Source organism: Stegostoma tigrinum, chromosome 9, assembly GCF_030684315.1.
Source record: "Stegostoma tigrinum isolate sSteTig4 chromosome 9, sSteTig4.hap1, whole genome shotgun sequence".
In the NCBI taxonomy this organism is placed as follows: Eukaryota; Metazoa; Chordata; class Chondrichthyes; order Orectolobiformes; family Stegostomatidae; genus Stegostoma; species Stegostoma tigrinum.
The window spans coordinates 25,890,086-25,903,562 of record NC_081362.1 but is presented as its reverse complement, the minus strand read 5'-3'; the positions used below and the strand labels follow the sequence as shown (position 1 = coordinate 25,903,562).

General features: G+C 40.4%; 1 protein-coding gene across 2 annotated transcripts in view; it reads left to right on the top strand.

Moving 5' to 3' along the window:
- Positions 1-13,477, top strand: part of igf2r (insulin-like growth factor 2 receptor) — a 183,867-nt gene that overhangs the window by 118,235 nt on the left and 52,155 nt on the right. For both annotated transcript variants that reach the window (XM_048535711.2, XM_059648421.1), the window contains 3 exons: positions 1,978-2,065; positions 8,099-8,317; positions 11,162-11,292. In XM_048535711.2, the coding sequence (XP_048391668.2) occupies positions 1,978-2,065; positions 8,099-8,317; positions 11,162-11,292 (438 nt within the window). The remainder of the gene's footprint in view (positions 1-1,977; positions 2,066-8,098; positions 8,318-11,161; positions 11,293-13,477) is intronic.

Here is a 13,477-nt window from a genome sequence, read left to right as displayed (position 1 = left end):
TATGCCTATACAATCTAATCAAATGGTTACTTTTAGAACTAAAAGTTACAGCTGTCAATTTTTTCAGATTAGTGTTTTTGTAATATTTTGGCTCTAATTATGAAGTACGATCCAGTATGCATGACAGTCACTAAAACTCTGCCACTCTTGAAACTTAGCCTCCTCTTGTTATAACTGCACATGTAAAAACCTAATTTAACTGAAACACTTGACTTTTTTAGCCCTTTTGTTTTCGCAGCAGTGTTCTGATCCCAACGATATCTGTTGATGGAGGGCTGGCAATAGACTGATCCCTAAATAGAAAATGACAAGTATTTTAAAGAGGCCTGGTAGCTGTTAACATTTGGTCATTGTTGCCCAGGCGCTTGGTACCACACAGTCTCAGCTCATAGTTTGAAAAGCTCGTGTTTTTTAATGTTAAAAGAAGTATAATTATCGAATTTAGTGAATAGTTCAACTTGGAACTGCCATTTGGCATTAAGGGGTAGATCTGTATGAAAACTTAATTTTATTGTAGCTGTATGAAGCATTAATGTTCGTCATGTGGATGCTTGACATTCAGAAGCCACTGACTGTGCTTGAGTCTCTGAATCAAGCTGCTCAGATCTGTATAAGATCTGAAAGAACTTTGGACACTGTAAATCAGGAACAAAAACAAGTTTTCTGGAAAAGCTCAGCACATCTGGCAGCACCTGTGAAGGAAAAACGTTAACATTTCAGATCCGGTGACCTTTCCTTGGAACCATTTCATCCTGAGGAAGGGTCACTGGGCCGGAAACGGTAACTGCTTTTTCCCTTCACAGATGCAGTCAGACCTGCTGAGCTTTTCTAGCAAATCTGTTTTTGCTCGGATCTGTATTAATGTATGCTTGCTGGGTATAGTGCTTATTTGCTTATTCCCAAGCCTGGTATGGATTAATAACAGCTATGGTTTAGGAATCTGTAAATCCTTGTAATTATGCTACTACTGAAGCTAAACTGATTTAAAACCTTTTTGGGCTCATTTTGTTCGTCTAAATGTATATTTCTTTTCAATATCTTTTTAACAACCCTTTCAATACTGTTGCCTTCTGCGTGCTCATAGAGGATGAACAGACATTTTGTTCATCTGACAAGACCCAGTCTCCTTGTGCTAATTGGATTATACCACTAAGTAGCAGAATTGTAATAAAACTGAAATGAATATATCTCTGAATATTTGTCACTCTGTTTTTAGCTTCCAAATAAATGATCCAAACATCTCAATCATGAGAGCCAACTTATCAAGCTGTGATGCTAAGCTTGAGGCGGCATGGTGGCCCAGTGGAAAGCACTGCAGCCTCATAGCGCCAGGGACCCGGGTTCGATTCTAGCCTTGGGTAACTGTCCGTGTGGAGTTTACACATTCTCCCTGTGTCTGCGTGGGCTTCCTCTGGGTGCTCCGGTTTCCTTCCACAGTCCAAAGATGTGCAGGCTAGGTGGATCGGCCATGCTAAATTGCCTGTAGTGTTCAGGGGTGTGTGGGTTGTAGGGGGATGGGTCTGGGTGGGATGCTGCAGAGGGCAGTGTGGACTTGTTGGGCCAAAGGGCCTGTTTCCACACTGTAGGGAATCTAATTTAATCTAATCTAATCTAAAATCTGGTGAAATTAGTTTGCTACTCTGCATATAAAGATGGTCTTTCAGGTCTCCCCCTTAGGATTTTCTATATTTGAGGAAGGAAAATTCAGCTATCCTCTTCAACTTCATGAAATTATGCCCCACAGCAGTAGACATTTGAGCCCTATACACCTATCCCAACTGCTTGAAGAGGTATCTGATTAGTCTTGTACTCTAGCTATTTCTCTATAGCTTCGCAAAACATTCCTTTTTCAAGTCTGCTCAATTCTCATTTACATTAAGTCTTCATTTCCTCTGATCTGTGACCATTGCTTCAAGTACATCAATGAGTTTGGTCTGTGAAATTTAGGATAATAATTCTATTCTGTTTTTCCCTTAGGGTTCCCCAATATTTCAGGGAAAGGATGAGTGTGAATTTCTTTTTGTGTGGCGAACTCCAGCTGCATGTCCAATTCGCAGAGCCGAAGGTAAAATTTGATAATATAGTTAGACCTGAAAAGTATATGGCAAAAAATTTAGTTTTTGAATTGCTCGTCTTTGTTTGGGAGGTTGGAAGAGTGCCAGAATGTAAGATTGGAAAGAAATCCATTTTAATTTGTTTTAAAAAGAAAATTGCTTTGGGAAGCACTTTATTGAATTATGCCTGGGTTGGCTGTTGACCTTTTGAGAAGATAGGCATTGCAACCCAGATAATCGTGTTTTTCTGGGGTCCGTCATTTTCCCACAGTACAAAAGCTAAGGTTAATTGTCACTTGCTACTCCTGCAATGCACCCAACTCCCACTCCATCCATTTTATTTTCGCATACAGGTAAGTAGTTGGGTTTATTGTGTTCTTGGTTTGTAACTAAATAGTTGGTCTGTTTACGTAGACACATGTAATTGGTAAGGCATTAAGTCATTCCACCCATGACAGACTTTTGGCCGTGCATCCTTCTCCAGAATACCTATTCGCTTTGGGGCAATGCCTTTGCTTGTCTTGTATGTATTATGAACGATTTTAACTTGGCACTAATAGGAACTTGACGGGATGATCACTCATTTCCCTAGAAGCCTCATTACCTAGCTATATCTTCCATCCTTAGCCTAATCAAGACTGGCTGGCATGGTGTCAGTGTGGATTTATCACTAGATCCTGACCACCACCTCCACCCCCCCCCCCATTCTTCCTGCTCTCTTTGTTTGAGAATCTTGCCTTGTTCCACTTTCTCTCGCCTTTATATCAGAATCAACTTTCTCTACTGCCTTCTCAAGTGCATTGAGTTATTTTTCCTTCGTTGGTTGTTGCCTGTAGAAATTCCCTGACCCATATTCACAGCTATTCCTTTTGATTTTATCTTCTCTTGTCTTCCTGCTCTCGTTTTATCAATCAAAGTCCATTTCCTTGCATCTGCTTCCATCCACATACTCCTTCCATATCCCAAATGTACCTCCTACATGTCTCCCTGGAAAGATCTATTACCCAGTTTACTTACACAACTCTTAGAATTTTTCAGAGATAATGGGAACTGCAGATGCTGGAGATTCTAAGATAATAAAATGTGAGGCTGGATGAACACAGCAGGCCAAGCAGCATCTCAGGAGCACAAAAGCTGACGTTTCGGGCCTGGACCCTTCATCAGAGAGCTCTCTGATGAAGGGTCCAGGCCCGAAACGTCAGCTTTTGTGCTCCTGAGATGCTGCTTGGCCTGCTGTGTTCATCCAGCCTCACATTTTATTATCTTAGAATTTTTCAAACAGGTTAGTCTTTTGTCCTCCATTTGCCATCTCATTTCTGCAGTTACTGATCTGCTCAACAGCACCCTTAACTTCCATCTCTACCATCGCCTCCATTCACTCTTATTCTGTGATTCCTTCTGATATGACCACCTGTCAATTGCCTTAAAACAAGGAGAGCAGACTCGAAAGGATAGTGGACAACTGCAACCATCCAGCATCAGATTTGGCTGGTAAAGTTGTCATCGTCTTACTATGACTGCTGCTCTCACTTGAGAGAGATGACTTGTGTTTTAAGCTGAGCCTCACCTCAGATGAGCGGAGAGGTCGCAAAAGAGAGTCCTTCATGATGACCTCAGCTGTTGCGACACTTGAACCCACCCTGTTGCTACTGTGCTGTCTCAGAAACCAACAATCCGACCCATACAGCATGTTAACAGAACCTTCGTTCCAGCCAGCCCATGATGACCACGTTCCCAAACTAAACTAGTCCCACTTGCCTGCACTTTGCCCATAGTCCCACCAAACCTTTCCTACTCATGGACTTATTCAAATATCTTTTAAATGTTGTAACTGCAGCCAGCACTACTTCTCAGGTAGCTCATTCCACACATGAACGACACTCTCTTTTTAAAAAGAAAAACTTGCCCCTCATTTCCTCCTTAGATTTTTTTAGATGCGAGGGGAAAAAGATTTATCTGCTAGTTTTGAAGTTCCCCCACACCAAGGGAAAGACCTTTTGTCATTCACCTTTTTTATCTATGCCCCACATGATTTTACAAGCCTCAAAGTCACCCCTCAACACCCCACCCCCTGTGGAAAAAGCCTCAGCTTTTCCAGTATCTTTTTAAATATATCAAATCCTCCATCCCTGGTAACATCCCGCAACTGAGCTAACTGTCCCCCATCTGGAGCACACCACAAAAAACTGTTGTATACTACTGTTACCTTCTAGGATGATCCTGAAGCATTATAGAAGATAACTTCCACTTTCCTTTAGTACAGACTGTGTCTTCGTAAATTCCTCTGTCTCCTCTAATCTGATAAAAGCATAAGAACTACAACCTGGAGAAGACAATCCAGCCGCTTGAGACTGCTCTACCATTCAATACGATTACAGCTGATCTCATCTCAGCCTCAACTCCAGTTTCTAGACCTTTCTCCATAAACCCTTCAACCCTTTGCTAATTAAAAATCTGTCACTCTCATTTAATTTGTTCAGTGCCCTGGCCTCTACCAGGTATTGAATTCCACAGATTCACAATCCTTCAAGAAAATTAATTTCTTCTCCTCTGTTTTAAATTTGCTACACTCTATTCTGAAGCTATGACCTCATTCGAGATTACCCCACAGGAGAAATATTTACCCTGTCTACATTGTCTGTCACTTTAATATAAATTAGATCTTCTGTCCAATCTTTTAAAACTCAGAGTATAGTTCTAAATTGCGCTCACACTTTTTCCAAAGGCAAACAACCTCATCTCTGGATCTATCTAAACTTGCTCCTCTCAAGGGGACCAGAAACTGTATGCAATACTCCAGATGTTGTCGTCTTATATCTGGTGTAGCTGCAGCAGCATTTCTCTACTTGTGTACTCTACTCCTTTTAATAATAAGGTAGGCAAATGAAATATTGGCATTTATTTCAGCTGTACCTGTACAGTTTTCTCTGATTGATTCATGCCTGAGGGCATAAATTGTCTCTACCAAAGTACACTGACCTTTCTCTGCATTTAGATAAGTTGCTATTGTCCAAAATGACATTACACATTCCCACGTTAAACTCCATTGGCCAAAATTTGGCCATTTCAGCTGACATTCACATCCATTTGTAAGCTGCTTATTTCTTCATCGAAAAGCACTTTCCCACCTGTTTGTGTCGTCTACAAATTTGGCTACAGTACATTCTGCCTCCACATCCAAGTCTTTAATATTGATTTTAAGGTAGTTGGGGCCTGAGGACTGAACTATATGGCACCCCACTAATTGCATCTTGCCAACCAGAAAAAGACAGTTCTCCCAACTCTCTGCTTTGTCAGTAACAAATAACACAACCCATGTGATCTTGCCTTTTGTGTATTCCATTTTGTGTCGCACCTTATCGAATGCCTTCTGGAACAATAAGCATAGGGAGCTCATAGTCTTTTCAGATTAGCCGCTACTGCTATGTGATGTCGCTACTTCCTTTAGGCCAGCTGGCCAATCTTCCTTTGAGTTCATCCTTGCTATAGCAAGCTCTCTCTAAACTCATCTTGTCGGAGTTCCACCATGTTTTCCCTCCACTCTAGTCCAAATAAAATGACTTACAAACATCCTTCTTAGTTAGCTAATAGCCAGTTTGCAACTGGTTCTTTGTTTTCAGACATTGACCTCCTTATAAATTTGCAGTCACTACCTCACATAGACTATTACTTGATCTTATCGTCCTTGCAAACTGTCATGTGATCTCCAACCCACTTGTTCCTCTCCAGACCTTAAGCATATTGTCACTTCCCAGTTCTGTGCTGATCTCTCCTGTAGTTCCATGCTTGAATCCCTCCAGTCAGGCCTGAGCCACAAGTACTGAAACAACTTTGATCAAAGTAGCAAAAAGTATCATTTGTGACTGAAAAATAACCTTTCCATCTTTCCTCCTTCCTTTGTAGTCTTTGACTGCACTAACCACATGCTCCCTCTTTCATCTATCTTTCATTTGGGTGGAGTTGCTCTCTGATTCAATTTTTATCTGTCTGTGTGACAGAAAATAGCTTTTCTTACTTCTAAGCCATTACCTCTGGGTATTGTGAAGAATCTATCCCCCCTCTCCACCCCATTTGTATCAACCGGCAGTCCCTTGGTGACATCATATGAAGGCAATACGAATTTTCATATGCATGCTGGTGACACAGCTTAACCTTACCACCACCTGTCTCAACTTCTCTGTTAAATTCAGAAATGGATAAGTGAAATATTTTTCAATTAAATATTGGGGAAAATGAAGCCTTCATTTTTGCTCCCTGCTTCAAATTGTGCTTGCTAGCGACTGGTTTCATCTGTCTCTGTGGTAACAGATTGCATTAAATTGGTCAGTTTGCAACTTTGGTTTCATTTGACCTCCGTCAGCTTCTGACCACACATCTGAACCTTAACTAAGCCTGTTTGTTCTAAATTAAGTAACATCACCTGACTCTCTTTTTCTGGAGCCCCCATGTGTCTCTTGTTGAGACTTGAGTATTCTCGTGTGCTGCTGATGGTTCTCTCACATTCTATCCTCTATCATTTTGATAGCATGCAAACCTCTTTGACCAAGCTTTTGGTCTTCTAACCTAATATCTAATGTCTTGCAAACATTGTTTGCAATGTTCAAGTGTTTTCTCTTTTGTTTGTGGCCAGAACTGGATGCACTTGTCAACTAGTGAAGTCATTTCACCACTGTCATCCTGACTGCTTTTAGTTATACAGTTCAGTATGTCATTTGTTTTGCTGCTCTACTTTGGCAATTTTGAGCATTTTGTGTACAAAACACTGTCATCTTCAACTTCACCCTTTACTGTTTCAGCATAATTCATGGGCTGAGGAGTTTTCCACAAATTTTCTTTCAATATTGTAATTTGACATTTTTACAAGTGCAAATTTGAAAGTTGAGAGCAGGAGTATGCCACTCAGTCCTTCTCATCTGCTCCACTGTTCAATTACATCATGGCTGATCTGATACACTCAACATTCCCACCAACCCACAATTAACTGAAGTCAAGAAACTGTCTACCTCTACCTTAAAAATATTTAGATTTTTCTGGCTGTAAGGATTGTGAAAGGAGGTTCCAAAGGCTAATGACCTCCGAGAAATTGGTTAAACATTTCTCATTCACAAAACCATGTTAACCCTAACTGATTACCTGAACTAAGCCAAGTGCCCTGCTAAAATGTCTTTGGTCAAAGGGAAACATGTATAAAATACTATTAATGTTAACATAAATGGCTTATGGTTTTCTACTTTTTGTCTCCATACTTTTCTAGGGGGTTACGTTAACTGTTTTCCATTCTGATAACAGTTTCTCAATTTAGGGAATTCTGGGAAAAGTAAACCAATGGTCAGCTACCTCATTAGTATCTTAAAATTAACAACTAGGGTGAAACTCATCAGGACCAGGGACTTGTCAGCCCACAGCTCCTCTACTTCACTCAGTACAACTGTAATTTTGAATTCCTTCCTCCCTTCTGTTACTTAACACCATTTTCCAGATTAAATGTTACCTGATTCTATCTGCTTAATTCCCAGCCCAGTTCCTCGGTTTCTACTGTCTCTGCAAGTTTGGTATCATCCTCTATTCTAATCGGGCAGCTTTTCGAATCCAAAGTCATTCATATAAATTACAAAATGTAGCTGACCAACATCAAGTAAGGACATGATATCACTCCACGCTTTTTTCTTCCCCTTTGTTCTGTCATGTAAAATCTCAGTCAAACTTGTTGCCTTTTATCCTTCAGATAATTTCTTATCTATACCCATGACATACACTACATTTCTTGTGCTTAGATTTTGGACACTAGTTTGGAATGTTGTCACACAACCTTCAGATGCATTTGATAGTGCAAGGAAGGGTCTTCAACAGCCCACTTCAGGTGTTGCTTCCTCAAAGATGTTGACTATTCTGGCAAGTCTATTGCAGTTGGAGGGGTTTTGAAGTATAAGGTTAATGTTAGAGATTCCAATTGCCCCTCAGAATTATTTTTGCTGCAGTGCTACCTGCATTGCAGAGATTTGTTTTTGTGGGGAAAAAAACTAACCAAAATGTGATTTCTTAAGGTGAAAACTGTCAAATTAAGGACCCAAAATATGGTTATGTAATTGACCTGCAACCACTTGCTAATGAGGATCAGAAGGTGAAGGGTGATGAATATACTTATCACTTCAGAGTATGTGACTATTTGAGAATATCTGACTGTGGCAATTTTTCACACGGCGGGGAAGATGCAATTTCAGCATGTCAGTCAAAGCCAGGCACTTCTTTCAAGAAGATTGCAGGTGAGTTGTCTTTTCGATATGCAGTGATAAAAGTTAAATGCTTCCTTTTCTTTAGGACGTCTGTCTTTTCTCAACCCATGCAGTAAATGGTGCAAGTGATTTATTTTAAATCTTTGTTTCAGCAACATTTATGGAAATACCACCATAAGGTGGTGGTGCTCTACCTTAATCCAATATCACAAAAGTAATGGGGCCTCCAAGTAAGACACATCCAATCCCAGGTTGGGTGGAGGGGCGCTGGCTGTGGAGGATGCCTCAATCCCAGCTGCACCATGCCCCGGCGTTGGCTTGTGTTCCCCTCCAGCTTGTGCTTCTGCCTCACCCACCCATCCCAAACTTGACATGCATATTTCATTCGGTAGAGTTGCTCTTGTTTTTCTTTCCGAGAGAAAACCGGTGACAATAACAGTATGTGTCATGAAACATTTTCAAGTATAAGTTAACTTGATGTAAGTAGTGAGTACATGAATGAGCAAGTGAGATTTTTTTGTGGATTTTTTAAACAAGTTTCAATGGTCCTGAAGTGTAACAATACCAGTTTCACAGCAGATAGGAAAAGTCGAGACCAAAGCAATAATAACTATTTCGAGAGATCTTAAAATTGCTTAATAATGAAAATTGTGCATTAATAATTATCCCTCATTTCTTCATCTTTGTCAAGACCATGTCTTTGAAAATGGCAAGAATCTTCAAACAATGTTGATGTCTGAAAAGAATTTTGATTGAAACTATGAATTTAGTTAGTTTTGCTTTTTGGAATTGGGCACTCAAGATCAAATGTTATCAATTTGCAGAACCACTGATCACTGTGGTATTAACCTACATAATCTGAATTTAGATCTGCATTTATATACAGTCATGAAATCCATATTCAGTAAGCAGAAATCAGTGCAGATTTTTTACTATTAACATAGGAAAGCATAATTCATGACTTGAATCTAAATATAAATTTGAAGTAAACTAGGGAATTTGTTTTAAGTCTGAGATTACCTGGATTAGAATAGTTTAGGAAGTTAATTTCCCTTTGTCTTTGTCTTTTAAATATGCAAGAGAAGCTCTGGCAGAGAAAGAGAGGGGCTTCGGCATTAGTCTGTTACATTCAGCTTGGTTTCAACTAAGCATATTTTAACTACTGGTCTTGTCACTTATGTAGTCTGTTGGGAGAGAAAGAGAAAACAAGCTGTGTGCCAATTTGAGGGAATAGAATAACAATTTCTCGCTGTCCCCTGAAAGCAATCAAAAGTGGATTCTAGATTGATGCCCTAGAAATCATTACCCAATATCACATCATATACTGTTTCATGTACAATTGCTCTTGCTTTCACCATGAACTTATCCAATACCAAAACCTGTGTTTAAGTAGTGATTTTAATAGTGAAATATCCCAAGACTCCACACAATTAACAAACAATATTTAATGTAGCATATAAAATATACATAGGACAGAAAACCTCAAACTTAGCCAAACAGGTAAATTTTAAAGGGGCATTATCTCAGAAAACTGTGATGTATTCAAGGGAATCTGAAACTAGGAATGGGAGAATCTGGAAGAGTGGCCACTATTGGTAGAAGGGTAAAAATTTGTGCCTGGGTCACATGCCAGATGTGAAGAGTGCAGAGATTATAGTGTTGGGGAGAGGCAGGGTTAGGGAGGAATTGAAAAGGGAGAATGTGAACTCTAAAATAAGTATTGTAGCTGGAGCCCATATGGTTAAATGTGTATATAACAACAAGTTTGTGAATTGGACTTGGCATGAGTTCAGATTCAGTCAGCAGTTTTAGATGCACTATTATGAAGGATGCTAAGCAGGAAGCTATATCCACTTCATGGGCTAGTAACCTATTCCTAAAGGTCAGTAATAATCTGGGAATTATAAATATTTCTGACCTCTGACTTTTGCTTAAATAACATGCACATTCTAATGAAAGGTTATCAGCTTGAAACAGTTTCTCTTGTCACAGATTCTGCCCAATATTTTGAGTATCAATACTTTGATACCCTTTCCAATGTCAAGCATTGCATTGTCTGAGAGTCCTTATCACCTGAACTCAGCTCTGCATTCAGCTACTACTTAATGTACCCACCTGACACATGCATCTCTCTTTCAGCTTGATTTTACTCTGCCTCTCTCTTCGACTAGGGAGGTTTGGGTTTGCTTATTTTACCTTTTTTATGAACTGTGGAAATGTACCTTGACTGTACTTAATATATTTTAGTGGCAACCCATTAATCCATTATTTGCCTCAAATAATTTTGTTTTTACCCTGAATTGTCCTATGTGTCGTGAATGCCAACTCAAATCCCATGATATTATGATCACTGTACTTTAAGTGTGCTTCTGCTGGCTGTTGATTTACTTGAAACACCAGAACCAGCAATGCCTCCTTTCCTATTAAGCTAAAACGTTGGTGCAGAAAATCCCACTTTACACAGTCTAGAAATTTTCGCTCCTTTCTGCAGTTTGTGCCATTACCCCCGAAGCATCCCCTTAATTGTTTTTGTCAGGAGAACCATTTCAATTTTCTTCGACTGCAAATATTTGATTAGTGATAATACAAACTTGATCCAGTTCAATAGTGGCTCACTAAACAAAAACAAACAGAACTACCAATGCTGAAAATCAGAAACAAAACAGAAATTACTGGAGAAACTCTGGCAGCATCTGTGGAGAGAAAGCAGAGTTAGTGTTTTAGCCCACTGAACCCTCTGCCAAGTTTTTATAAAATCTGTTTTTGTTGTAAATGGTGGCTCGTTCTGATTACTTTTAGCAGTTGCTCTGTCCTAGTTGTAATTGGAAGCTTGTGTTTAATCCCACAATGAATTATGTTAATATCTTTTAATAGGACATTTTACCCAGCACTTAACCTATGAAGATGGATTGATAATGATAAACTATACCAGAGGAGACACTTGCCATAAAATTTATGAACGGTCAACAGCCATCTTCTTCTATTGTGATCACAGCCAAACTCCGGTCAGTGAAATGATAAGACTGTTCAGCTCCAAATTACGATGCATAATGTTGCATGAAGGCTGAAACTGCATCACCAACATTAAAAATGATTTTGTCTGAAAATATTAATGTGATTAGCCTCCTGATCATAGTTTTAGCATGTGTTCTGTGTGTTGTCCAACTTTGAAATAAGTTCCTTGCAAGAAAATAATTGATCTTTTGTATCTCTGGAACCATTTACTATTTGAAGAAAACATCTAACATTATATCCACGGTAAAAAAGTTGTGTTTATGATCCTTAATACCAACTACTAAACTTTGAGCTGCATAGTGGAGCATTAATAACCTGGGGATTTTGGCTATGCAAGATTTAATAACATCTATAAATTTAGTTTTTTTTTGTGAAACTTGTAAATTAGGCCTTTGTCTCATTTCTTGTCATTATGTAACTAGAATTAAAATAGTGCCTTATTGCATTACCCAAGATGAATATATGGAATTCACAAATACCACTAAGGAGTGTCACTGCGCTACCCATTGTTGCTGAATAGGACTTCGCAGCATCCAGCGTCTCCAACCATTACTTGATATCACATGGAGTGAATCGAATTGGCTAAAGACTGGTATCTGTAGTGCTTGGGACCACTGGAGGAGGCCAGTTGGCTTGTCCACTCGGCACTTTTGGCTGAAGATTGCTGCGACTGCTTTTGCCTTATCTTTTGCATTGGGCTGGGCTCTTCCATCATTGAGGATGAGGATATTTGTGGAGCCGCTGCCTCCAATGAGTTCTCCACCACCATTCATGGTTGGGTGTGGTAGGACTGCAGAACTTAAATCTAATCTGTTAGTTTTGGGATCGCTTAGCTCTGTCTAGCACTTGCTGCTTTCACTGTTCGGCATGCAAGTAGTCCCGTTTGGTTGCTTTATCACGTTGATACCTCATCATCTTCAGGTGTGCCTGGTGTTGCTCCTGGCATGCCCTCCTGCACTCTCCACTGAACCACGGTTGATCCCCTGGCTTGATGGTAGTGGTTGAGTGGGGGATTTGCTGGGCCATCAGGTCACAGATTGAGCTGCAGTACAACTCTGCTGCTGTTGATGGCTCACAGCACCTCATGGATGCCCAGTTCAGAGTTGCTAGATCTGTGCGAAGTCTGTCCCACTTAGCACAGTGGTAGTGCCACATGGCACATCGGAGGTTGTTCTCAGTATGAAGGCAGGACTTTGTCTCCATTTGGACTGTGCAATAGTCACTCTTACCAATGCTATCAGTGGACAGCTGCAACTGCAGCTGGCAGATTAGTAAGGATGAGGTTAAGTATGTTTTTCCCTCTGGTTCCCTCACCACCAGCTGCAGACCCAATTTGGCAGCTATCCTTTCAGACCCAACAAGTTCAATCAGTAGTACTGTTGATGAGCCACTTTTGGTGATGGACGTTGAAATTCCCCAACTAGAGTACATTTTGTGCCCTTGCCATTCTCAGTGCTTCCTCTGAGTTTTGCTCAACATTGAGGAATACTGATCCATCACCCAAGGGAGGACAGTATGTCTTAATCCAGCAAGAGGTTTCCTTGCCCATGTTTAACCTGAAGCCATGAGACTTCATCAGTTCGGAGTCAATGTTGAGGATTCCTAGAGCAACACTCTACTGACTGTATACCACTGTGTCGCCCTCTTTGTTGAGCCTGTCCTGCCTGCGTGACAGGACATATCCAAGGATGGTGATGGTGGTGTCTGGGACATTGTCTGTAAGGCATGATACTGTTGCTTGACTGTGAGACAGCTCTCTATTTTAGCACTAACACCCAAATGTTAGTGAGGAGGACTTTGCAGGGTCGGGGCTGTTTCTGCCATTGCCTTTTCTGGTGCCTAGGTCGATGCTGGGTGATTCGTCCATTTTCATTTCTTTGTGTCTTTGTAGTGATTGGCACAACTGAGTGGCTTGCTCGGCCATTTCAAGACGGCAGTTGAGAGTCAGCCACGTTGCTGTGGGTCTGGAGTCACGTGTAGGCCAGACTGGGTAAGGGTGGCAGATTACCTCCCCAGGAGGCCGTTAGTGAACCAAATGGGTTTTTTCTGTTAATTGGCAATGAGTTATTGGTGATCAGTAGATTCTTAATTAGACATTTTTTGAATTCCATTCCACCGTCTGTGGTGGGGTTTGAACCTGGGTCCCCAGAACATCAGCTGGTTTTCTGGATTAAT